Source organism: Phasianus colchicus, chromosome 1 (assembly GCF_987193195.1).
Source record: "Phasianus colchicus chromosome 1, bPhaCol1.hap1.1, whole genome shotgun sequence".
NCBI classification, from domain to species: Eukaryota; Metazoa; Chordata; class Aves; order Galliformes; family Phasianidae; genus Phasianus; species Phasianus colchicus.
Genome location: NC_143436.1, coordinates 85,248,435 through 85,275,923, shown reverse-complemented (window position 1 = coordinate 85,275,923; position 27,489 = coordinate 85,248,435). Strand labels below are relative to the sequence as shown.

At 41.7% G+C, this 27,489-nt stretch overlaps 2 protein-coding genes across 7 annotated transcripts; one reads left to right on the top strand and one right to left on the bottom strand.

Annotated features, from left to right (window-relative positions):
* Positions 1–2,375: 2,375 nt before the first annotated feature.
* On the top strand, positions 2,376–16,482 carry LOC116242352 (phospholipase A2-like). 6 transcript variants are annotated; one of them, XM_090150822.1, is made up of 5 exons: positions 2,376–3,325; positions 4,851–5,028; positions 8,855–9,020; positions 13,927–14,033; positions 16,256–16,482. In XM_090150822.1, the coding sequence occupies exons 2-5, from the start codon at positions 4,989–4,991 to the stop codon at positions 16,417–16,419; spliced, it is 477 nt and encodes a 158-aa protein (XP_090006948.1). In that variant the 5' UTR covers positions 2,376–3,325; positions 4,851–4,988; the 3' UTR covers positions 16,420–16,482. The 6 variants fall into 6 exon arrangements, with proteins under 6 accessions (XP_090006948.1, XP_090006964.1, XP_090006954.1 ...); XM_090150838.1 differs by lacking the exon at positions 2,376–3,325 and adding an exon at positions 3,685–4,130; XM_090150828.1 differs by lacking the exon at positions 2,376–3,325 and adding an exon at positions 3,685–4,328.
* A 1,109-nt stretch (positions 16,483–17,591) lies between these two features.
* LOC149919811 (uncharacterized) lies at positions 17,592–26,622 on the bottom strand. The gene is made up of 4 exons (XM_090150800.1): positions 26,022–26,622; positions 20,962–21,405; positions 18,346–18,486; positions 17,592–17,703 (listed from the first exon to the last, which is right to left on the bottom strand). Exons 1-4 carry the CDS (start codon positions 26,086–26,088, stop codon positions 17,699–17,701), a joined length of 657 nt encoding a protein of 218 aa, XP_090006926.1. The 5' UTR covers positions 26,089–26,622; the 3' UTR covers positions 17,592–17,698.
* Positions 26,623–27,489: the final 867 nt, after the last annotated feature.

Below are 27,489 nucleotides of genomic sequence, written 5' to 3'. Positions count from 1 at the left end.
TTATTTCCGTTATTTCCGTTATTTCCGTTATTTCCGTTATTTCCGTTATTTCCGTTATTTCCGTTATTTCCGTTATTTCCGTTATTTCCGTTATTTCCGTTATTTCCGTTATTTCCGTTATTTCCGTTATTTCCGTTATTTCCGTTATTTCCGTTATTTCCGTTATTTCCGTTATTTCCGTTATTTCCGTTATTTCCGTTATTTCCGTTATTTCCGTTATTTCCGTTATTTCCGTTATTTCCGTTATTTCCGTTATTTCCGTTATTTCCGTTATTTCCGTTATTTCCGTTATTTCCGTTATTTCCGTTATTTCCGTTATTTCCGTTATTTCCGTTATTTCCGTTATTTCCGTTATTTCCGTTATTTCCGTTATTTCCGTTATTTCCGTTATTTCCGTTATTTCCGTTATTTCCGTTATTTCCGTTATTTCCGTTATTTCCGTTATTTCCGTTATTTCCGTTATTTCCGTTATTTCCGTTATTTCCGTTATTTCCGTTATTTCCGTTATTTCCGTTATTTCCGTTATTTCCGTTATTTCCGTTATTTCCGTTATTTCCGTTATTTCCGTTATTTCCGTTATTTCCGTTATTTCCGTTATTTCCGTTATTTCCGTTATTTCCGTTATTTCCGTTATTTCCGTTATTTCCGTTATTTCCGTTATTTCCGTTATTTCCGTTATTTCCGTTATTTCCGTTATTTCCGTTATTTCCGTTATTTCCGTTATTTCCGTTATTTCCGTTATTTCCGTTATTTCCGTTATTTCCGTTATTTCCGTTATTTCCGTTATTTCCGTTATTTCCGTTATTTCCGTTATTTCCGTTATTTCCGTTATTTCCGTTATTTCCGTTATTTCCGTTATTTCCGTTATTTCCGTTATTTCCGTTATTTCCGTTATTTCCGTTATTTCCGTTATTTCCGTTATTTCCGTGCATGCTGCATTTCTGATATCCTGCAGCCTGTGGTTAAATGTTGTTTCAGCCTTAAGTCTTTTGAGGGAATACGACCCCTTTGCTCTGACAGTTTCTCTAGGTTAGGCAGTGTTCCCCAAACCCTGACAGTTTCTGGAGGGCGTGTCTCTTCTTTGAGCTAGCCTGTCTTACAACATTTCTCCCTTCTGCACTTCTCAGGCTTCTCTTTTTGGTGATATCACCATGAAGGTAAGACCCCGGGGCACTGTAGCTGTGAAGCCTGAGGTGCTGCGTATCTGGCACTTACAGATCAGTAGACACTGTAAGAATTTCTCTTGTGTCTCAGTTGTAACCTGGAAACAATTCTGTCTTCATCTAAATCTGACAAGGTTGTATTGTCAATAAATCCTGAGCAGGCCTTTCATTCAAGAAACATATTAGACAATGTTTATTATGTTGCTGTATTAACTCTACTGCCTAACTTCCCTGCACGAACTTTATGGCAGTCCTAGAAGTTTTTCTTCTCCCTCTTAATAGGCAATATGGAGCTTATTTCACTGGCTGGCTTCATCTTCTAACTGTCTGTATGGGAACTGCTGAGTCATGGCCTGAACCCCTGATTGATCACTTGAGGCAAGCAATGAGTCAGCCACAGGAGCTCAGGTGAAGGCAATTCACCTGTGCTGCTGGTAGGGGTGGAGTCTGGCTCCACCTCTCCTAGATCATTTAAGAGCTGGCAACCAGTGGGGAATTATCTCTTTTGGAGATCCACTCTGTTGGATTTTCATAAGTGAGCCCAGGATACGGGTGAGCATCCTGTCTATTCTCTTTTTGTTATTATAACCTGCTTTGCCTAACTCTCTTGTTTATTTCATAATTATAACATCTCAATATTCTTTGATTATACACTGCCTCTACACAAACCTGTTGCTCTCTGTTTCTGAGTCTCTTCTGTCATGCTCCTATACACCAGTATTTTGGAGGGACAGAATCACTAATATACATTGCATTGAAGAAACCTCAGCGTTGCAGAGGCTTCACCTTGATATTGGTGCTGAAACCCACAGAAGTGGCTTGGTATTTCATCTGAAGAGCAGTCTGTATGGGATCAAGGGCAGCCTTGCTTCTACAAGAACATACATCTCAAAAATCATCAGGTAAATATCATTAAGTATTGTGTAGTTCTTGTAATTTTTTCTTCCCTTTATATGAAGACCATCTCTAATAGTAATTTTCAATAACGGGAAGCTCAAGAGCATGTAATAGTTTCATCCCTGCACCCAAGAAGAAATGGAGGGCCAGCTGCTTTGATGGTGCAAACCAATCGATTTCTATTTTCTTCCTACAGAGCTATTTCACCTGAACAGCTCTCAGATTGTGTAGACTAATTAACCCAAGTAAGTCAAATGAGACTCATAGTGAATTTATTCTATATGCAGTTTTGGAGAACTGGTGACCTGTCTGTATAGCTCAGTTTGTTGAGATGATAACCAATACCCTCATGTGCTGCCTTCTGTTACTAGCAAGGTTCAAGTAGAGTAACATACAAAATGCACATGAAGAAAGTGAAACAAGGGAATTCATTTATTTTCCCTAAGCAATTATAGAAATGTCCTAATGATCCCAATGTGCTTACTATAGCATGGTGAGACCATGCTTAGCACTTAATTTGATACTCTTTGTTCATATGTTAATTAACTTTGGCAGCAGCAATCAATAATTGTACAGATAACAAATTCAACCAATCTGCAATGTGAAGTAATCACAAGGAAACAATACTTTAATTCTTCTGAAAACATGGCAAATACACTTGGCTGTCAGGAGTCTGTATTTCTTTATTTTGTGTTTATTGCTGATCTGGGGAAAAACACTAATATTTCCAGAGGAGGGGAGTATGAGAAAGTGAAGAATAGAATGAAACTGTGATCTGAATATTATAATGCCTTTTTGATCAGGTTTGTAATTCAGGAAGTCTTTGAAATAAAAACATTAAATGTACATTTCAAACGTAAATGACTCAAATATGTCCAAGCCGTAGAATAAATGGTTTGAGCACTCAAACTGGCTTTGCAGATTGCTTACAGTGACGGACAGTCCATCAGAGTTAAGTAGCAGGTTACTGTCTCTGAGTTCATTTTTCTGCCGGAGGCTCAGTGGAGCTCCCCTTTGGGTGTGCACAGCTATTTTAACAAGTGAGTGTTGGCTACTATTTATCCTGGTCCCTGATTTCCTTGTTTAGAAAGTCAACTTTTGTGTTGCAGACTGGAGGTAGAGTGCAAACCAAACAACAGACCACGTAGACAAGGAGCCTCTAAGATACCAGGACAAGATATGACATGCAGTCTGTATTTTTCTCAGTTATTTAGGCACTGTGCAGTTTCTAGTTCATCTCCTGGCTTAGGAACCCTGAGAATCCAGTAAGTAATCTGCCACACCACTCCTTTGGTCCCCACTGAAGATGGTGACCTCTCAGGTGTCTGCCACTGGAACTCACTCTAATGGCTGCCTTGTTCAGTCTGCCTCCACATGATTCTTTAGAGCTTCTACCCTATTTGCGCTTCCTGTTTTGATGATCTGCATCCGTGAAGCCCTAGGAGTTAGGGACACCAAACCTTTAACATCCTCCTTCCTTATTTAACTGAGAGGTTAAATATTAGCCAGCAGTAGCTCAACTAGGATTTCAAATTACCGCTTCAGTCTAATTACCTGAGGGAATTTCCAAGGAAGGAAGAATAAGCTGCACGGCTACTCTTGGGCATTTTGAGACTGCATGTGACCATGTGGTTGGGTGCTGTCCTCCCATGGCTTTTGTCCCTTTCCTGGTTCAAGCATACGGCCCACGGCAGAGGTAGTGGTGGGCCTTCAGGTGAGATTTCAGGCTCACAGTCACTGCAGGATTGTACTCGCCTGTCTGAGCTCTGAGTGAAGAAGAGTTGCGTGACTGGGGAAGTCCGTGCCCTGCGTTTCTGTTGCTGTGCCTATTTTGCCTACCTCTGTTGTCTCAGCCCTGTGTCACAACAGGCACCCAGTATACAACCATGTCCTGAAAACTTGCCCAGAAAAGATTGCAGCTGCAGCCAGACTGTGCTCAGAAAAAGGAAGCCCAAATAAGCCACTTGCCACTGACCTTTGATTCAAATGCCAATGTTTAGCAAGCAAACATTTAGAAGCACACCATTAAGCAGGGAGGCACAGCTTTACCACAGTGAATGTCATCAAGAGGTGCCTCAGGGACAGGCTGACAGCTTTCTTTTTCTTTCCCTCTCCCAGTGGAGCAGCCTGTTGCAGGCAGCCTGACTGCAGAGGCAGTGGCTGCAGCAACTGGCGTGAACTCAGTATATGCCAGCTCAGCCCTTAGGACCTGATCCGAACCACTGTCTGTGGTTGGGACCCACGTACTGGGGAGTGTTCAGGAAATTGGTTGGTATTGGTCAGGTGCAGTAATAGGTGCAGCAATAGTGGGTATTTTTGCCTCAGGAGTAGCTCAGAATTAGCTGTGTTGGTCAGTTTATAATTAGATATTTGTATCTAACAGGATTATTTTTCTGTTAGATGTTTATAGTTTTCTTTTTTAAATATGAAAAATAATCTTTATATATAGTTTTTATATAAATATATAAATACCCTGAAAGAATGAGCTATAAAAAGGCAGAATCCTTGTCAGCTGGATGCTGCAGCAGAAAAGCCCAAGCCACAGGCAGGGCAGTGGTAAGCTTCCCTTTTCCGAAGCCACTCAGAGGTTAACCAGGGTCTGTAAGAAAACAGCTTAATGAAGGAATGCAGCTTAATGCTGGGGCTGCCTTGGGGATGCCAGCCCCTCCTGGAGCCACTGGCACGGACACAGGGGCAGCCCTCAGCGGCACGGCAGGGAGCCCTTTGGGGAGGTCTGCTACTGGGCTGGGACTGAGAGAAGTCACAGGAGGGAGTGTTTCTCTCTTGCAGGCGGACGCAGGCAGATGTATATGCATAAAAACCCTGGAAGAGGAGGGCTGTTGAACGCGCCCACACCTCCGTTTGCTTGGCAGCACTGGGCTGCTGAACACCAGTACAGCATCGTACTGGTACCGAGGAGCTCTGCCAATGGGCTGGCAGCTGCTGCTACTGCTTCTGCTGCAGGCAGGTGAGTGCTGCATTCACACTTCATCCCTTCATCCCTTCCCACCCCCGCAACCCCTGCCCTGGGCAGCTTCTTCCCTTGCTGCCAGCTTTGCCTACTTCACCCATAGTATTTGGCAGAGTAAAAAGAACTGCCTTTTTTTTTTCCTCTTCAACTTCGTAGTGCCAGACTGTGTAAGCAAGCTGTGTGCCTGTTTTGTTTCCATGGTGGTTTCAGTAGCAAAAACATAGATCCCTTTCTTTTGAGGATAGTTTTCTGCTACAAGGTTGCTGGTGTTGGTGTTTCTTTGCAGAAGTGCCTTCTTTCTATACCAGTTTCTGCTGTGAGCCGTCTTCATAGAATCACAGTATGGTTGGGTTGGAAAGGACTTCAAAGCCCACCCATTTTCAGCCCCTTACTGTAGGCAGGGTTGCCACCCACTAGGGATCAGGCTGGATGGATCAGGCTACCCAGAGCCCCATCCAACATGGCTTTCCTTTCATACAAAATAAAGGAAAAAAAAAAAAAATCCTTTAGGAAAAGCAATGAATGTCTGCTAACATAAAGACCTTACATGCAATAGCAGTGTGACAGTAAATTGTCTGAGGTTCTACCCGTGCTATCCCTGTTGGGGTTCATGCCCATAAGCACACAGACAGAATTTACACAAAGGCCTCTATTTTAATTCTGCACAGAACTAGGTGCCTGGCGATCCTTTGCAAAGCAAGTACATCTTGAATGGAACTGAGGTTATTTACACACAGCTGTTAAAAAAAACAAAAACATTTTTCTTTACAGTATCTAATTGATTACTGCATTTCAGCTGTAATATACTGGGAATGTATATTGTGGAGTGGAGGGCTATAGATCTGGGAAGGAATAGCTGCTGTCCTGCTTTAATCTTGTCTCCATAATGATAGGTGTATTTTTTTTAGTATGCAGTTATGCCTTAAAGAAACCCAAAAGTGATTTATAGGACACTTTCTCATCCTTTTTTTTATATCAACATGTCACTGTATGTTTGCCATACTTGTGGCTAAATTGTTTCTTTCTCCCTCATTTTTTGCATATCTGTGATCAACTGTTTATCCTTCCTTGTGCTTGGCAAACTAGAATTTCCACCCTTTGAGACTGTTATGTCTACTTGTCTTCAGTGGGCTATATCTGTAGCACTGTTTGAAAATCAAACAAACAAACAACATTGCCTTAATCTACAACAAAGGCTGCTTGTCTCAAAAGGAAATAGCAGATTTAAGTTGTCAGACCTACCTCCTCTCGTCTCCTTGCAGGTATGCTTCCTGCTGAGGTTCCCCATTCATTGTACAGGTAATGATAGACCATACTTTAATAGGGATGTGGCTGATTTCAGGCTGCTGGGGAGACTTAGGTTCTCTCCGGATTCCACAATTGGCTTAGCTGCCCAGCATAGAAGATGCAGTTTTGGTTCTGCTCCAGTTATTAGCTGAACACTTGGATAGTGAAATGTGCTTTCTAAGGCCAACCATCAGCTAGAGTATCTCGCTGCCAGCTCAAAGCCCACCCAGATTTCAAAGGATAAGGCAGAAACATCAGATGCTGCCTGAATATCTCAATTATATCAAACTCTCAAGGAGCAAAGCCTAAGGCGTTCTTCTGGACTCAATTCCCCCTGGGTCCTTTTCTCTGCTTTCATAACTAGCTCTGTGCTGTAATTACAGTTCCTTGATCCTTGGAGATATCCCCAAAAGAAGAATGGTCTTTCTTCTGGGTGAGGCACAGTTACCTTACACCAGCCTCTGTTTCCAGGCTGAGTGGTCCCACCTTAAAAGGTCAGGAAAGATGGCTGAAAAATAAACCAAGCTCCTTCTCAGGAAGAAGGTTGAACACCTACAAAGACATATCTGTTTCTGTTGGAAAATTTTTAGGTCTGCAATCTAAAGCAGGTTGTAGAAGTGCAATTTTTTCTGCCTGAAATCCAGAGCAGTTCAGCAGTTTTTTGGTGGCGTTACCTGTGGCAGACCTGCAGCTTGCTGCTGACTGTGAAGTGTCCACTGTTTGGGCAAGGGAAACAGGCTACCACTTCAGTTTCAAACAACATGGGTTTAATGTGTTTTTTAGCACAAAAACTGAACACTCAAGTAGTGTTCAGGTGAGGGGAGCTGTTACTTTTTCAGGAATGTGCATTTAATCCCTGAGGAGTGCACTGGAAACATAAGGAGGCTGTGTGAAGGACTGAGACAGGGGCTTTGCTCCCTTCTGAGCTGGCTGCAGCCAGCTGCTGGGGTAAAATGATGACAGAAGCACTGGGGGCTGGGCTGCAAGCCCACCATTAGCAGAGGGGAGCAAATGGATGGATTGACAGTAATGGGGACAGACCCACATTGCCTTCAGAGGGGTTTGGATGAAGCCCAGGAAGTGAGCTGGAGTAAGAGAGGGGAGAGGCCCAAGAGAGGGGATTAGATGGCTGGGTTTTAAAAGGAAAGTAACAGTTTCAATAATAGTATTGAGTCCCCGAGTGGTTTAGGGGATTAATTAGCCCGTGTTTGTACAGCACTATGAAGAGGTCAAGCTCAGGGTCAAAGCCCTGCTCTGTGGTGTGAGCTCCTTCAGGTCCCCAAAATGCTGAGAGCCCCATCCTATGCTCAGGAAATCCCACAGCCAGGGGGCAGTGGGGCCAATGCTGGGGAGCCTGGCAGCATCCCCAAGGGGTTTGGTGCCAGCAGTAAGTAGCTCAGCCTTAATGGGGATGGTCTGTGGTGCATTTTGGTAGAGCCCAAAGTACACTTTGTAGTTCATTGTGAGCCCAGGAGGGTAATCACTAATTGCTGCTGTTTGTTGCCATTGTTATTGTGATAAGCATCAAAGCTCCTATCAAGCTTCAAAGTGATTTATGTGTTTGTGGCAGAGACTCTTGGTTTCTGTAACAGTTTCTGCAACTGAGTCAGTGGTTCTTTTTAAAAAAAAAAAAAAAAAATTAAACACTTGAAATCACGATATTATTTGAAAGACCTGTAACTCAAAAAAACTCCAGACTGGCTTAGGTGGTTGTCTGAACTACAATTAACAAAGAACTTCTTGTTTTTTCCTGTTTTTTTTTTCCCATATTCATGCAGTCAACTTAGCATTATGACTTAAATGGACTGTAGTAACAGAAGCGAATGTACGTGTCACCAGCACTTCAAAATACTCACAAGAAAGCCATTATCCACATATCCTAGCTATCTTAGGCCCTCTGTCTTGGACAACGTATGCCTTGCAGGCCTGAGGACTTGCAGCTATTTCTGGATGAGAATTAGTAGTACTCTCAGCTGTGTATGATCTGGAAAACAAGTTAAAATATCATGAATGTAGGAAAAGCATGAATAATACAAGGTGTGTTGAGCAACAGAGAAACCTCTTTTTTTTTTTTCTGTGGAATCTGGGTGCAGTCAGGCAGTATGCTGGCTCTCTGCTGCTTCACAATGCACCTGGAATCCTGGCTCAGCCAATATGCTCTGCCAGGTTGGGAACTCTATGGCGCAGTGAACCCTAGTTGACTCTGCATGGAGCTTGTGTAACCCCAACCAAGATGAACTTCTCAGACTCTATATGCCCAGATTTGCACATCATAGATTCAAATTGCAAGCTAGCCACAGATGCAAGCTAGCTACAGTCTCACTGGTGCACCAGAGCAAGCAGGTCTGGCTTATCTGAGCTGCCTATGTGGAGTATGTTTGCGTATTAGTTTCCTTTGCTGGGTGAACATAATGGCCAGTTAGATTGTCAGGGCTCCATCTAAATAACTAGTCAAGGCCAGTAATCTCCCTGTAAAGGTTTTAAGAAAATCAGCATATTTTTAATCCTTGTGTGAAACCATGTCCTGTCTTTGCAGTTTGGAAAAGTGCTTTGGCAAAATCCCATTCACTACGCACCCGAGGACTCATTGAATTGGCAGGAGCTATATCATGTGGCACGGGACGGTCTCCCTTGGCATATATTGGCTATGGATGTTACTGTGGACTGGGAGGACGAGGCTGGCCTAAAGATAAAACAGACTGGTAAGAAGAACCTTAACTGTGTGTCCAAAAGCAGTGTAGATCTCCATATTCTTCCCTATCTGTACTCCTGTGCCTCTAAAAACTCACTACTGAGGAAATTTAGTATTTGTCAACTATGAGCAAGGAGCCGTGTACCATCTGGTGTTTGGATGAGGGCTTTGCCACCTCCTGGATGAGAGCAGAGCTCCTGGGACCTTGTACTATATGGGTGGAGGGCAAGGAAGAAACCAGGATATGAGCTCATTAAATAGTACATCTTATTCATAGAAAGCAAGCCCCACCCGAAGAGATAGGAGTGATTAAAAGGTTTGAATGATCATTTCACTTCATTCTGAAAATGGCAATGATGGGAATATTACTGGTCATCCTCTGGGAGGGATCTAGAATTTTGCAAGGAGTTAATCAAACTTGTTGTCTGATTTGCTTTAAACAGACAGGTGATGAAGACGAGAAAAACAACAGTCTAGAACATGATAGTACTTCCCCTTTTTCTTGCTGAATGCTGTGCTTTTTATTTCCAAGAATAAAAATGAATTGATGAGATGTTACAATGAAAGGCTTCTTGTACTTTGCAGTTACCATACATGTAAATCTTTAATGTGATGGACTTTGGTGTGCTCTGAGCCCTTTATGTGCACTCTGGTCTGGTTTAAAACCTCAAAGGCAGAGCACACAATTCTATCTGCTTTTATCTGCAGTCAGCAAATCAGGTGTTATCCACACACTAGAGCAGCTTTTCTCAGAACGGAAGGCAATGCATAGCTCACTGGAAAGGAAACTGACAGAGTGAGCTTTCCAGGGTGCCCAGCTCCTGGAGACATTGCATTAAAAAAAAAAAGTAAGAGAAGATGCCTGGGCTAATGGCCAGTTCCTCTGTGGGCGTAAAGGAGTAAGGAGCCATTTAAATTAATGCATCTCTCTTAATTAATGCAGGGGAAAGTTTCCCTCCCAAAGCCATTTTTTCACATCTTTGGTTTATGGGTGCTATCTTGAAATAGTACAAGACTTAGGAAAAAAACAAGTAGCTGGCAATGGTGTGTCCTAGGTTTCAGGCCTAGGGATTACTGTTAATCTTCAATAGTATCTCTTGATATGCTTGTAACAATCTACAGCTGTAATTGTGAACATGTTCATCATTTTTGTTAGCCTTTATAATCTCTTATCATCAAGACTCTTACAGTCAACTCTTTAAAGTAAAACATGACTTCACTAATTTGAATACTTCATTTGCTGACAGCCCAAATGGAGTCACCTAGAAGCTGTTTTCCACAGGCACTCACTGATACCAGGTTTAGGTGACTCTGGGTGATGCAAGTGCTCAATACTTCTGAAAATCAGAGAGCAACGTCTGATCAGGTATTCATTGGTGGATGTTTCTGCTGCCTTTGATTTCCATGGGGTGTGGATTTTGTCCTAATGACAGAAAAAGGTAACTCTGCAAATGGAAATGCCTCTAAATACCAGAGTTAGGTATTTAGGAAGCTTGATGCTCTAAGAGCATTCATTATTGTTGCATAGCAGTAATGCTTGGTGAAAACAAGAAAGATTTTTTTGATTCTTAGCTAGGAAGAATCAGCAATGACACACCACATTTAGTTATAAATGTTTCCAGGCTGTGTTCACCAGAGGAATCTTCTGATACTGCAAAAATCATTGTGGCTGAGTATCCCATGCCAGTTACAGTGACCACACTATTTTCCATATTTGCAATTCTAGAGAAGAAAGATGTGGAGTGGCAGAGCTACAGGCCTTGAAGGACACATACAGTTGGAAATGACTCACCTTGTCATGTCTGTTTTAAGAGTCTCAGTAATAAACCTAGGAGTGATTTGCTTGTGAGTAATTCAGTCCGTCTGTCTAGACAGGGCTAAAATGCTTTTCAGCATCCCTCTTTCATGGAGGAAAAAAAGGTGCTGTTGAGTGGGTCATCATTTTATAAGTTTATTCCACACTCAGACTTCAATGCGGCATTGCCAGTTTTTCCTTTTGTTCCACGGTTTCTTCACTTCAAGTCATGATGGCATTTCTTTTCCATAATGTTGATAGTTTTGTTTCTCCTTCCTAGTTCTGTTCCTTGCATTGCTGCATCACAACTGAAAGGAGTGCTGCCATAATGTCTGCATTTCCCTGGGCTTGTGGCCTTATTTTTTCTCCTAGAAACGTGGTGCACAGGACTTGGTGCACAACATGGACGTGGCACCACCCTTCTGCTTGAGATTTCCCAGGAGGAAGCATCCACATTCCCATTTAAACAAAACAAATACATAGAAACCCCAAGGAAAGGTATTTAGGCAAAACCCATTTTGCTGAGCAGGACCCAAAAGTGGTCAATCTCCCTGAAAGCATTGGTGACATGAGGGGCAGGGTGGCATATGTGGCTCATCTAAGTGCTGGCAAACTCACAGAGATTTCCTCTCTTTTTTGGGGAGGGTTAAAGCACCAGGGGAATGGCTGAGCTATTTACATGACAAACACAATGTGGCAAATCCTTACCTTAAAGGCAGTTGTGCTCACTGCAGGGGTCAGATTGGGCCAGTAGAGTTGTCTGTAGCCACTAGGGCTGTCTGATCCCACCAGGTGATGTATTAGTTGTTTGTTAACTAGATGAACCCAGTTGTTTTTGTCTTTTATAATTATTGACCAGTGCTCTGCCATACTGTTGACTGGCATTGTTTGCATTAGTCTGACTGAGCATTAGCAGGTTATTAATAGTTCAACACCACATTCTGACCCAGATGCAGGAAGGGGCATTTCCAGATAGAACAGATGTCTGAAGATGGCAAAAGGATGATAAGTTTTCTCACTCTTCATATTTTGACAGTCTTTTCAAAGCAGCTAAAATATGGGTGAAAGTCTTCTCACTTTGTGTTGGTATCACTCTCTGCAGGAGGAAACAGTGTTAATGGAAGCAGAATTGTGCCCCAGTTCCTGTGGCCCTGCAGAATTAATGTAACTGCCCCGACTTTCACTAAGAGCTAAAGAGCAGCTGGCTCTCTCTGCTAGCTGGCTCACCTCTTCTGCTCTCCTTTTGTTGTCTGTGTCTATTTTATAGACAATCTTCCACCTCCAATAAGATCTCGTTTCAAAGATCTATCTCTCTCTGTACATTTTTTTCCTGTTTATTCCTTCTGGCTCTCCCTGAAGGGCAGTTCCATCCCTTTGGGTTGAAGAAAGCTGAGACTTTCAAGCTTTCCACAGAGCAGTGAATTCTTTTCTCCTTTCCAGCATCTTCAGGGCAAGCCCAGGAGTGAGGCTCTCCTGGACCAACAGTTCTGAACCACATCCTGTTACTGCCATCATGCCCAACAGAGCTGGTTCTGTGGGCTGAATAAGCTTACCTGCTAAATTACAGAGATTGTTGTCACTCTTCACAGGAAAACCTATAGGTATTTATATCCAGTAAGGCTGATTTCCATTCTGAAATTCTTTGAGGAGATGGCACAGAGGTAGATATGAGTCTGCTGCTGCTAACTTACATTTCTAGGTTTCAAAGTGCAGTGAGTAGCACAATCAAATCATCACACTGATTTTGTCTTTTCAAACTGAAAAGGAAAAAGCAGCATTCAGTTTGCAGACTCAACAGTGGGATGAAATTGCTGCTTTAACCGCTAAACATTCTGGTCATTAGGAAAAGCACAGCACTCTAAATTCAGCATGTGTATAAGCACAGGGTTTACACAAAAGCTGAGTTTGATCTGGCTGGTCTGACACTCTTGTTTCCTTCATGATTTACCTGACCTAATCACAGTGATTTTATTAGAATATGCATTGGTGGTGGATCACAGGGAGCTTTATTCTTCTTGCAGGATTGTTTTGTTTTTGTCTTTTTTCCAGAGGGTTATAATAGTGTACCCCAGAGTGCATTGCTTTCAGGTACATTGGCCTCACACTGTGAAGCAAGCAAGGCCTTCAACTGGATTTGGTAACCTATGGGCAGCTCTGCTCTCTTTTGCCAGCTCATGAAAGTCATGAAGAGGTTTGCCTCTAGGACTTAGGAGCTTCTCTAAAATTCTTCCTGTCTTTGTTTCCCCCTAAGACCAGCCTTCTTCAACACTTCCCAGTTATTAGAGTTATTCCTCCATAGTGTGCCCATGGGACAGCTTCTGGAATCAGGAGATGGCTCTTCCCTAGCTCCAGCGTTTGACCTATTGCTCTTGCTGAAACAAACCTTGTTAACCATCATAGAACTTCTTCAACTGCTGAATCTTTCACTAAACTACTGGAATAAAATTCAAGTGGGATGAGGTTTTTCTGTATATTCTGAAGCACTTGGCAGAGCAAATTTTCTTCCTGAGTAGTCTTGTGGTACAGACAACAGCTGAGCTAGCCACCTTCTGCCCTCCAAAGTGGGCAGTCAGTGACAAGCAATCAGTACTTTCAAATGTGATGTTTTTTACCTATGTTAGATCCCTGCAATATGATAATGTGAACTGTGCTCTTGATATGCATGAAGGGAGCATAGATCAGTCCCTTGTGTCCCTTTATGCTTATGCTTGTAAAGTCAACTGCTATGAATCCCACTTCTGAGGATGGTGAGTTTGTAGCCAGCTGCTAGACTGATGCCAAGGAAGGTGAAAAACATCCTGACACCAGATTGTGAGATGATCTGAACCTCAGCTGGTGAGCCATGGTCACGCATCTCATCATAATGCTTCAGCTCCTTTCAGTATGGCAGATTACTGTGATTTGGGGATTGGCCACACCCATTTTTCTGAAGACAAAATCTTAGAGAAAGGAGAAACATGGTATTAATGGAGACAAATATGGCATTAATATGCTCCCTAAGACAAGTGAGCACTCAGAAATGCCAGCGTGTGAGCGGAGTAACCTTGCAGTGCCTGAAAACACCAGTGAGCAAAGTATGCAGGATGCCCAAGCCCAAACTCTGCCTTTTGTTTTCCCTAAGGTGCTGCCACAGGCATGACTGCTGCTACGACAAGGCAGAGAGAGAGGGCTGCAGTCCAAAGGCACAGAGCTACCAGTGGGTGTGCGAGCAGAAGGCCGTGCGGTGCGGTAAGGACACAGTAGCCTGTGTTAGTTCCCTCCTTCCTCCACAGAAACACAGACTAACACAGAAGTTTCGTTTGCCTCAGAGGTGGGGATTTTAAGGCTTTTGGAGTTGAGTGATTTCAAGTGCCACAGGCACACACAGTGTGTGTAGGCTTGCTCAGCTCTACAGCTGGTACCAGTCAAAGAGGTCTTGAATTGCACAGTAGCAGCCCGTCAGTAGTACACACCAGTTTGTTTTGACATGCACCAGATGATTTGAGTCTTAGAATTTGTCACTTCTATTTTGAAATCTTCCAAAAGTCCCTGATGGTAAAATCTTTTGTATAGCTCTTTGAAAGTTTGAAAAGAAATGTGTGAGAGTAAAACCTGTCCCCATGCTATCAAAGCTACTTGCTTGAAAACTGAATTATTTCTACCTTGCTAGAAGATCACATTCTTCTAGTACAATTCCCAGCTTCCCTGAGCAGTTGAAAATCTGCCAGCAGACAGAGGGTGTGGCACAACACATTTGCAGTATATCCTTTCCCAGTTCAAGAACAATTTATTAAACTAGGTACTGGCTAAGGAATATTTTGCTGGACATAGCTGCTCTCCCTCTGATTTATCCATTCTGTGTTTTTGTAGCTAACTGATATTTTCTGCTAGCTATTTCAATGTGTAACTATTCGTTTTTGATGTGAGGGAACGATCCTGATCGCAGATGTAAAGCTTACCATCAAACACATGAGACATGCAATGCCATCCCGTAAGAATGGGCTGCACTTGTTCTAGCCTGCTTAATAAGTGTTAGTTAAATAAATGCCCTATATTCCTCATCTGATGTCCAGGCAAGGCTCCATGAGCAACTGACAGCTGTTATCCCTGAATAACCAACAAGCTTCACTTTCTCTTACATCCATGATGGAGAGGAACAATGGAAATGTTCTCTGAAGGGACATTTCCTACCTCAGGCTACAGCAGGTTTCACTGAGGTGTGAAGGTGTGACGTCTTATCCAATTCAGACAAAACAAATGAAGTGTTATATTTTGAGGCACATTCACTGAACCTAGAGGAATGATATCCAGAGAAATTACAAACAGAATTGGTTTCACTGTACATGCTACGAAAGAGGAAATTAAATGCCTGTGGCTTGGCACTGTATCCTAAACACAGATATTTTCAGGTAAATTAAACAGAAACTCTTTTTACCTGGGACTTCTCTCCATGTTTTGCTACTGCTATGCGGTTTTGCTTGTGAAATGGAGGGGGAAAAAAAAAAAGCAAAACCATTTATTTCAGTCCAGATAGGCCATCACACAAGTGAATTCAATACGGTAAATATCTGGAATACAAAAAAAAAAAAAGCTTTGAGCTGTGGGGTCTGCTCAAAAAAAAAAAAAACAAAAAAACACCGTGCTCTCAGAACTGGCTGTCAAGCCAGACTCTCAGACTGACATTAGTACAGGAAGACCTCAAGAAGCAGAGGGCAGGGAGAAAACCAGGTGGTGTTGGCAGTTAAGAAATGGACTTACTGCTGACTCCTTGTGAATAGGTCCATTAAAACACTTTAGCTGTAGACACATGATTCTCCTCAGAAAATCTTTAAAAACAGGAACTCTGTGTATTTATCAGACAGTGTTGATCCAGCTAAGTCCAGTGAAATCTGGAAAGATTTCTACTCATTAGAGTTAGTTTTGGAGCAAAACCTGTGCACACTGGCATGAAATTGCACTTTAAACTTTGCCTAGTGCAGACTTTGGAGGGTGTTAGATAATCTATAGCACCTTTCAAATTCAATTTCAAATTCAGATTCAAATAAATGAAGCACTGTGCTTAATGGCTTTAAGATACCTATAGGTGGGATGGGATTTGTTAAATGAAAATCAGTCATTTGCACTGCATCCACATGAGCTAGTTGCTTCTGTGGTCCTTACGTAGTCATGCAACTTACGTAGTCATGCAACTTTATTAGAATCATAGAATCACTAAGGTTGGAAAAGACCCACAGGATCATCCAGTCCAACCATTATATTATTACATTATATATAGCATCATATATATGATTTGGGTCAGCTTGTGCAGATTTTGACTCAAAGAAATCAGATAGCTAACCCTGCTGCTGAGTTACTTGGCTCCTCTGCCTTCTCCCATGACCTGTATTCCCTATTAGAGTCTTGCTTGCTCTTACAACTGCTTATCCCCTTGATCCAATATAGAATCTTTCATCCTTTATTTTCTTTTTCAGATAACCTGACAGACCCATGTGAAAAAATGGTGTGCCTGTGTGACCAAGAAGCAGCAAAATGTTGGGGAGCAGCCCCTTACAACCCACAGTTCATCCTCTGGCCAGACTTTCTATGTGGGCAGACTCATCCAACTTGCCATTTCGGATATGAAGGATCAAAATAGTTTTTTAAGGAACTTTCTTCTAATCCTTTGAATCTGAACACACTGGAATAAAATTTTACCTCTTTTACCACAGCTAACAATAGTGTGAGAAAACTTCTGTTAGGCCTTGATTTATGGGAAGGAAGAATAGGGTAAGATGCATGCATCTTCTAACATCTTTTTTCCAAAAACACGTTAGAATGCATTGCTTGTCACCAAATGGTTTTTTTGTCCTTTCACAGCATCTGATCTTCAGCTCCCACACATTTGTACATAAATTGGAAAATAGGTAGAGAATTCTGCTGGACTTATTTAAAAGAAAAAGAAAAAAGAGAGAGGAAAAAAAATACCTCTGTAAAAAGAGATGATTTTGAAGAGCTGTGGCATGCCAGTGTTGAAGTACTGGGACATTTCTGGTGCAAGGCCAGCATGGGTTTCTGACTTTTACTGGGAGAAACACCTACACTGTGTGAAAAAGAGCATGTTCCTCACGTGGCACGTGTCACACGTGCATTCTTCAGGCACTGATGTGCAGCTCTGCTGTGCAGTTATTGGCACAGTCCCCTGCCACTGACCTCCTGGGGACCAATTACTGTTATGTCAGGAGACTGAGGCTGTGGAGAACGTTATTTACATCAAGCAAACCTTACATATCTCTTTCTTAAGGTTTACATACAAACACTATGTTTTCTGCTGGAAGAGTAAAACTAAACTCCATTTTTTCAGCCTGAGGTAGCATTCAAGTGATCCTTTGCCTCTTTGCTGTAGAACTGTAGGCTGGAGCAAGCCAACAGGACAAGAGCCTCTGCACCAAGATGGGAAAGTTCCTAGGGAGATGAGAACACCCCAGAAGTCACACAAAAGTCTGGGCAGGTAAACAGGGGTGCCCCTGGGCAGGTGTTAGCATAGGGAAGCTTTCATTCTGTTCATTTTGAAGCAGTGCTGGCAAACTTGGAGTACTTTTGAGATAATATGTAATTGTAAGGAAAGATCTGAACTAATTCATCAGAGTCCAGACAAAGAGATAGGTGGCCAGATTGAGTAGGCCCTCAGTGCATAACAGTACAAATTCCTTTTAAAAAGGTTGTTTTGCTCTTCATGGCAGAAGACTATTGAATATGCCACTGTGGCTGTCAAGGCTGTGGGAAAATAAACATATTGAAAATGCCAAAGACAACATGTGCTGAGGCAAAAGCTTTTATTACATCTAGAGCTTCCTTTTTAGCTTACAGGGCACCATAAATTACTTTGTGTTTATCCTTTGTATCTTCTGGTGTTTCCTGTAGCTCTGCAGATCAAGCTATGCTGAGTAAAGAGAAAAAGAGCAGTGATACCGGGTTAGTACAGCACAACAAACTGACAAGCTAGTGTGTTGTGAACTCCGTTTTCTCAGTGTTTTTGTAAGGGGCTGATGCTCTGTGGGCAGAAGTGGACAACGCTGTGCTCGGTAAGGCTGGGGGGAGAGGGAGCAGAGCTCCTGGCCGCGCCTGTGTCCCTGTCTCCACTACAATGGCCATCAGAGGGCGGCAGCGCTCCAGTGAGGAGCTCTGCGTGGCCTTTGTGCCTTGGTTTGGTTTGTTTTCAGCAGGTTGAATCAGATTTTTTAGCGTTAGGAAAAGAGAAAATGAAAATGAGTTTTTCAAGAGTCCCATTTAGCAAAGTTTCCAGTGAGCTGAGCTCGTTCTTAAATGCAGACCACGCCTTGGTTTGCACAAAAGGGCAACTAAACTTGTTTTGAAATCCAGTCTTTGGTGTCAGCTTACTATTATTAGACCAGATGATAGACCTGGAAAATATAGGTAAGCTTTTGGATACACCAAACTCTACTCAGGTGACCTCTGGCTAGTGGTAAGTAAATGTCTAATTCCAACCTAAGTTTAAAAAGGCATCTTTGGAAACAAGTAACTTTCTAGCAAATTATGCCAGGTTTTGTTTTGTGCTTCATACCTTGTTGAGAGCCTCGTTTCATGCAGAGGATGCATCTCCTTAGTTGTGGGGTTAAAATGATAATTAGAACTCCTAGGCCTCCAATGCCAGCTGCCACAACCCCAATGATTGTTCCAATAGATTCTTCTATACCAAACAAGCCTGAGGGACAAAAAAAGGCAGAGAGCAATGTAAGGTGTCTTTCAGGCAAGAACACACAATGCAGCTAGCACAATTTCTGCAGCGTCAATAGGGAAGCTACTTACTATAATATTGATTACGCAGATGTCTTGCCTGACATGTCATTGCTGGCTTCCACGCAGGAGAGAACATATTGCACAATGGATTTGATTTTTTTTTCATTCCTTAGTAGGAAGCTGCTATGTTTTCTGGGAAGTTAGTGATAGGACAGTTTCCCTTAACAGGCAAGTACTGTTATGAAACAGCATCAGAAGGTGTGCAGAGCTCTGCTGCAGTCCTTTCTTTTATTTGTTGTTATTTGGCACTATTTCATGGCAGGGATAGAATTATCCCATTTTCTCTGAGATAAATGCACACGGGAATTCTACCTTTGTTATTTGTTCAAACTGAAGGATGATTTGGGAAGAGCCATTGGTTAGTTTAGCACACTAGAATGGGCTTCGACAAGGATTATGGAATGTACTGTGAGGAGAACCTGCCCAGTGGTGTAGAGTCTGCTAGAGGAAGAGTGTACTTGTCGAGAGAGGGAACTGGCTAGGCAATGGCACAAAAGACTGGTCTGATCTGATCAGATTTTAAGTGACTGCCCTGTGGTACTCATTGTGCCTCATCCAAGAAGGATAATAAAAGAATAAATTAAAGCCTTTCAGTTTCATTTGCAATTAGAATACAATCAGGTGTTCATGATATGTCAAACTAGTTGCATTTAAGCTTGAGGAGAAAAATTGGATAGCATTTCTAATGTATTGACTACAAGACAAATCCTGAAATCTTTCATCATTTTTCATCAGCGCTTAATTAGTCTAACTCAGGACACCTACCACCAAGTTGCACAGGCAAGACTGAGAAGAAGCAGGAGTCTGTACAGAAAAGATCCAACTGTTCTGATGACCCTTGTCTTCATGCATGTGCTTAAGACAGACCCACCAATAACTATAGCTGTGTGCCCAGTCACCATTCATAACCAGAAATGAAACCTATTGCACAGATTTCCAAACATCTGTTCACCCATTCACAGGAGAAGCTGCTACTCTATGCTACTTTGATGAACAGATGCACAGTCAGCTCCTCACCAGTGAGTGAGCTGTAGCTCACCAGTAAAAATCCAGCCCCTTCTTCCCACCTACAGAGAGGTGTCCTGCAGTTAAAGTTCATTTTTGTGACTGCTTGTTTAATTGGAAGAACAATGGTGCTATAGAACCATTGCTTTCTTCACTTCAAAATATATGTCATTTGCTTCATGTAATAGAGAATTGTCATCTAATTTCTCCTTTTCATTTTAGATAAACTGGGGGGCAATCTTGATCTGTGGCACAATTCATTCATTGTGAATTATATTTCTCATGTTCTCTTGTCCCCTTAATTGAGGTGTAGTGCAGAAATGATGCATTTCATCTTCTCAGGAACACAAAAAGGCAATTACATTGACCAGGAGCAGACACTGCAATAGTAACATGCACTACAGATAATACGAGATCAAGCCAGTGGGAGACCTCATAAGATACATGGTCAGGTCCTCATGCACACCTTGCCTTGTTAGTCATGTTTTAAATTGTGTAGTTATGCAAAAACTAGTAAGGGAAGAATTCAGGCTCAAAAGGGCAAAGGCCTAGTGAATCTCAGTGAGTTAGAAGTTTTAATAAGTAGTGGGGAAATGGCACTTGCATAATATGCTCTTGACACAGAAGGTTATACTTTTATACTTTTTTTTTAGTTAGATAATGAGATAATGAATCTTTTGATGTGTTGATTTGTTGGGACTGAAATGTGTTTAGCCTTTATAAAAAGGAGAGCTGCTTTGACATTTCAAACTGATAAAGGCAAAACAAGCTATCTCCCTACTTAATATGCCTAGTGTATATTTGTGATGCTAAGAAAATATAGCATGGCAGTTTTATAGCTACTTTGATTTTAATGGGACTGAAGTTAAGCAGAACTGATATAACGTGATCCTTGTGCTTCACTGTGAGATTATTTATGTCATCCAGAGGTAAGGAATGAATATGCAGATTAGTGCGTTGGAGAGAAATAATGTCAAAAGAAAAGACTTGGAAGCTGTTTCCTGAGCTGATATCCTGATACCAGCCACTCAGAGGGGTTCTGACAAAGAGGGATGTGTACACAAGAGAACTTTTCTGACAGTTTTGTTGTTAGTACTCACTAATTTTAGTGACAGAACTATTTATTCCCTTTTTACTTGTAAATGATCCTTGTTACAATAATACTTGTCTGATTGTTTCTAGAAGTAAGCCAATCAAAATTAGCTAGCCTGACACAAATAATGGGAGATGCAACTATGTGGGGACATTCCATTACACTAGGCCATATCTCCTAGAAACCAAGCAGACTAATTTTGCTCCTTCTGTAAGTGCGTAGACTAGTTTTGGAGGAGGAAGAGGGAGAAAAAAAGAATATACAAATAACATCAAATATTACCTAGAGCCCTCCTGATCCTCAGCTTTGTCCCATCTCCTTTCATCACCTTTCCATCCGGAAGTGTAACTTCACAGAAATAGATACCGTGGTCACTGATCGTAACATTGAGGATCACCAAGGAGACAATCCCTTGGGACAAGTCTCTGCTCATGAAAACCCTAGAATTATTTGGCAACATGGTCACATTGTTTTTTAGCAGGTCTGTCTGTCCCTTTTCATCTTCTTTGTACCACCTCACTGGCAGACCAGTCAGGGAAGGATGCTGTGGGCTGCTAAAGTGACAATTTAAGACCACAGTTTCACCCTCTTTGGCTTTTTCCTTAGCTGGTGTTTGAGTCACGGAAAATTGTGATGGCTCAAGTGCTGTCAACAGTGGAGCCTGTGTTTTCCTGTGAGATACAGTTGCATTCTCTTTGCTTGTGTTTCCATCACTGACACCAACATCTGCATCAGAAAAGAAAGAAAAGAAGAGGGTTGAGGGCAATAGGATAATAGTTGTTTGTTCCTGACCCATGATCATGGAGAGGAATGCCTCCTGGAATTAGGACCTAAGAGTAGTCACTTTTATGGCAATAGCGTTTCTTTCCCTGGTTCCTGCTAAGATTCTGTTCATGTCTGTAGATATGAATGATCCTTATTTCCTGCTATGCTTGGGGAGCATTATTGTCATTGTCCAATGGCTTTGGATGAAAGTTAGAACTGATTCAGAACTCTGGCCTGGAATTTTAACCTCCCACTTTTTGCTCTTAAAAGTCTCAGAATCTCAACTGTTTTCAAGGTGCAGAATCTCAGAATCACAGAATCACCAAGGTTGGAAAAGACCTTCAAGATCATCCAGTCCAACCATCCACCTATCAATAGTATTCACACCATATCCCTCAACACAAAATCCAAATGTTCCTTGAACACCTCCAGGGTCAGTGACTCCACCACCTCCCTGGGCAGCCCATTCCAGTGCCTGACCACTCTTTCAGAAAAGTAATGTATTTCATTTCATACATTTCAGAGAGAAATGTATGTTCCATTATACACAGGCAGTTCTGTTCTGACAAGCACAGTGAATGTTTGTGTGCCTGAATGCCTGCATCCCAAAACATAACACGAAGTTCTTAGGGGTTTCAGCATGCACTTCCAGTTTTAAGATAGGAAATCTTGGGACCAGAGGAAGAAATCTCCTTTGTTAGGGACTGAACTCTCAATGGATGCTATCAGCAACCCTGGGGATGGCATCTTAGTATGCTGCAGGTATTGATACTGAAAATACTGGTGTGAATGAGTTTTTCTAGAATGGTTACATGCTTTGCTCGCAGAACACAAAGATTTTATAACACAGTAATTCCTAAAGACAAAGTTTAATCAATTTGAAGAGAAGATATTCAAAGAGGCCAAAATTGAGAAGTCAGCAGGCTCTGAGCAAGTGTGAAAATAAAGTCCTTGCTGAAATGCCTGTATGAGAATATAGAAAGCTGATGTCAGAGGGAGAATTAAAGGGAGGAGAACATATGACCTGGTGAGCCAAGGGAAGCTGGTGGTGAGAGGTGCTGACTGAAGTGTATTATACATCTATTTTACAAATAGGGCAGGAAAGTACAAAGGTGGGACTTGATTATTTGTTTGCCTAGCAGGAAGTTAATTAAGCCATTCTGTCTGGGCAGTCCACTTTCTGTAACTATTTTCCAACAACTTAGAGCTACTGTGAGTTTTGTCATGTTGGTCTCAACGTACAAGTTTTGAGCTGTTGTGAAAACACTCACTATATGAAATAGCCAACTCCATTTTGACAACCAACATTCTGAAACACATTGAAGGCACACCTGAAGACATTGCTGTTTTATAATATTTTTAATTAAGAAGACTCCTGTCACTGGCTGACATCTGTTCTCTGTGAAGGGATTACTTTATCCTGCTGCTCTTTGTTATAAAAATATAGATGATATGCCTGTAATAGAGATTTAAATCTGCCTTCTTTCACACAACTGCTAATCATATTATCTAGCAGGCTTGAGCTAGGAACAATGCAAGTAGATCTCATTTCTGGAACCAAGCCTGGACCGAGAAGATGAGAGGAATAGTTGCTGTCTCAAATTCCAAGCTGGAACAAAAAAGAAGGAAAAACAAACTCTTAACAATAAACCAACAGCATTAGCCAAGAAAAAAATGCAAACCAATTTTTGGAAGAAGTTTTTTTCTGTTGTTTTGTTTTCTTCACTCAAGTCAATGCCCTCCCTCCTGATCACTGCAGACCATTCTAGGTGAAGGTCTGGATTCCCCAGCACCTGGAGTTGTTCACTGCCATGGAAATGATGTGAAATGTTGTTGTCTAGGTCTGCTAGGGCTTCTCAATGACAATAATCTCTGTACTTCAGTGACAAATGTCTCATGGCAATGGAAAACCAACTCCACTGATGGCCGGTTTGAGAACTGCTTGAATGGCTCCTCCAGGCATGCTTGGGCAGAAAATTACAGTTGTATTCGTAGCTATTGTCATTTATGACTTGTATAATCATAAAGTAGGACGGACAATTTCTGTCAGAAGGCAGAGCATTGTAGTTCTATGTGCCTTATAAAAGGATGATGTACAGCATTCACAGTTTAGTTATTGGATAACAGTTAACTCACTGATGCAAAAATATAGAAAATACAAGCTAGCTAAGAAATTTGGTGGCAAAAACGCATGTGTGATGTTTCTGTTCTCCTAGAATGGCTTACAAGAGCTGCCCACATAAGATGACAAGTTGTGTAAGGAAATCCCACACCATAAGGCCCAGAAGAGAAAAAAAAGAAAGACAATTTTCACAGAGTGATTTTGTGAAACAGTAACAGTTTCCAAAACCCTTTGGTCAGGAATGGGTTTCAGCTCCAGGTGTTGATCAAAGCACTAACAAGAGGGAGAAGAGATGAAAGCAGTACATACATCATCAAATTCCTGAGTGGTTGGAAAGCAAATAATTAAGTTTAACCATATTCTGAGTGTTTTGGGTTCATTACAAATAGATAGGGAAAAAGGGATGGGACCAGCTGATGACTCAGCCTGGCTCACCTCACAGTATGCCAGACCTGGTGTGCTAGGAGGGCATAATCCTAAGGGAGGATATCACCTACACACCTGTCTGAGCAATTTGTGCAAGTAAAAGAAATAGACATCCTGAGAAAACTTCAGAGATGTATGGTGCTTCGTGCTTTTAAGTCAAATTGAAATTTTCATCTAGTACCTGTATCACTGATCAGTGGCAATTGCAGCTTGAGAACCAAGAACCCAAACGCTAATGTACTTATGAGTCCCCTAAAACAAGTAGTCCTTATTAAAAAGACTGGATGAAATATTATCCTCATGTCTGTGTATCATCTTACCTATGAGCCCACTGGAATTATTCAGAGTAATCAGTGGTCCAGATATTCCCTGTCCAGTTAGACACAGAGATAGTGCTAAAGAGATCATAACAGTACAGGAACAACGTACTTTGATGGTGTCTCTGTTCATCATGAATTTTATTTACAAAAAAACTGACCTTGTCATCTGTGTTACCCCATATCTTTGATTCAATAAATATCGGGTAACCTACAGCTTAATTGGGAAAATCAGAATGCAAAAGGAGGAAGCTCTATCATTTAGTCCCAGCTCTGGGCGGGTTCAATAGGAAGGCCACAGCACAGCTTCTATTTTCTACCTTTCTTCCATGTTTTTCTTTTGTAAGGTTGCAAATCAGGAACATGTTAGTTCACTAGTATTTAAATATACAATGCCTTTATCATATTGGCATCTGGCAGTATACTAATGCCAAATGCCTTGTTGAGTCTGCTTCAAAGCTCTTTTTAAGTTGGTTGCTTCATTAGCAGAATGATGTGTGGGTCTCCTGTCAAGTGGGTTATAGGACTCAATCCCCCACGGAGAGAAATGCAAGGCTTTTTGGTGAAAGCATTTAAGCTAGGCAGAGTACCTGTGGCATGAATGATCCCGTCAAGACCTTGAAAAATGATTAGATGATCTAATAGGTCACTGTAATACAAAGTCATTAATTCATGGCCAGTTTTCAACCAAAGGGGTGAAAGCTCTCTGGAACTTCCTGTAATGTGACAACGTGCTCCACATTTTCCCTGTGGTCACAACAGGGCACCTACTAATCTGCCAGCCTACCCTTTACGCAATCCACAGGTTCATACTTTCCCATGTAGGGTCATATCTTGGCTGTAACTGCAAAATACACAAAGTATGGCAATAGGAGGAGGAATTACAAAAGAAGTGATTAAAAAATACCTATTCTCTCTTCTAGTCCTGAAATCTCTGACTTATTCCTTGCTCCCTGGAGTACACCAGAACAACTGTACAAGCTTTGCTTGCTAACTGCTGACAGCATCAAGGAAGCAAATGGAGGCTGGAGGTCAGTGCACAATATGACATTTCTTGTTGTGCCTCCTTTCTTTTGTTCACACTCAACAGATGGAGAAGAAGGCAAACAGGACTTCCAAAACACATAAAAATCCTCACGCCCTAGAATGACCATATTTTGGGTGGTTTTGTCGGCTTTAGAGCTCAACTTCATACTCTGCTGGTACCATAAGAATGCTTTAGAAGCTCTAACCAGTTCCCAGTTGTCTATGATTAAGCAATCAATGACTGTTCATAGCTTATCTCAATTTATATGACTTCTGCTCTGCACTAAGATTGATCTTCACAAGTGGATGTGAATAACTACCTTGCGAAGACAACTGGTTGCTAATACATCAGAGAACCAAAAATAGAAATAAAACTTCTAACAATGATGATACGCAACCTTTCTTCTAGAAAAAGACAGGCAAACCTACTCTTTCTGTAAAGATTTCCAGAAAGAATTCTATCCTGGGGGTCAAATTCAAACACATATTGACATAAACACCTATTAACTAAAAAGCAACATGTTAAAAAAACATGTTTTAATGCAGTGTCCAACACTGGATATAGATTTCCTGCATCCTGAGAGAGCCCTTAGAGGAGAGTGACTTTCTGAAAAAAAGGAAGAGAAGCTTCCAAGTCAAGCTCTAGGAATATTTCTTCTAATGAAGGAAGGCATTTTAGTACTCACCCACTAGGAGGAAGACAAGGAACAAAGTCACTGCAGATCCATAGGGCTTCCCAGTGTGCTGGCTCATAGCTGCTGAAATATATGATCTTGCTAGTAGGCAAAAAAGCAGCACGGGTGGTGTGGGCAAATAAATATGTGTATGTTATTGCAACAGGACCTCACATTCTGCCCAGTGAATGTCACACTTACTAAAGTTACCACAGCTGTCTGCCTGCTGCCTGGATAGCAGCCATGTCTGAAGTCACAACAATGACTTCCTGGGGGCTGTCCTCATCTGTCCTAGAAAAGATGCCGAAAATGCTCAGAGAGCAGTGGGAAGATGATCTTTTTTTTCATTTTTTTTTTTTTAAATTGCTTTGATGTCGTTTAACCAGAAGTTTGGGCTTACAGAATATTCAGATGTTCAAAAGGAGATCTCTCTTTGACTGAACTCCTTCATAGCAGAGGTGAGTAGAGAGAGCAATTGGATCGATTTTTTGAGCAGCTGAAAAATAAGCATCCTTATTCATCATGAAATGAAGTTATGGGAAATTAGTAGTTTTTGAGGATACATACATACTCACAGGTAAAATATACTACCCCTTTTTTTTTTTTTTTTTTTTTCTCCTCCAGTGCTATCAAAAAGTTCATTACTTCAACTCTATTTAAGCAAAGCTTGTCCATGTCACCAGATGGAAGGGAATACTGGTAAAACGATTGGCCTACCTGCATCCAAAACTACTGCTGTACTCTGGAAGTGGAAATCTGAGCTTGCAGAAAGACAAATGCACAACACTACTGTGTGGGAAGCGTGCCAACAGCCCCAAAGCCCCACCTGTAACACTCAGCGTGGCCAGCAGCACAGCAGCTGTATGGAGCATATGCCACTCCAGTTAGCTGGCTGACACCTCTCACAGTGCACCTGTTCAGAAGTACACTCATCTAATGATTTTGTTTATCTTTAGGACTCTTCAGATAATGGAACTGTACTTGAATATCCATTAAAAACTCAGTTCCACACCAATCAAAACACATACACTGCACATTTCTGCTAAGAGAGGCACTAGGATCACTGCTTTTCTTATATTTTGAAGCAAAAATGACAAACGAAACATCTCCCCCAACCCCCTCTCCCCCCCCCCCCAAAAAAAAAAGAGCAAAGCAACCCACACGTGACTAAAAGACCCTACCATTCCATGAGGAAAATTGTCCTAATGCTATGGCTTTCGTGAGAATTATTCTGATAAATTCTTTGATTTGCATTGTTGCATGCGGATGGTCCACAATAACTGTTTTGAGAAATTCAGCATCTGACTTGCAAAAACTTGCTGACCAAACAACATCAGGAGGAAAAATATTTAATTTTCATGTGATACACCTGTATCAACAAAAAGGGGAGAATACAGAATGGCTGAAGAACCCAGAAGCAAGTATTTCTTCTGTGCTTTAAATTGGTTGGGAGAGTAGGAAGACGTGGAATTACCAGGTA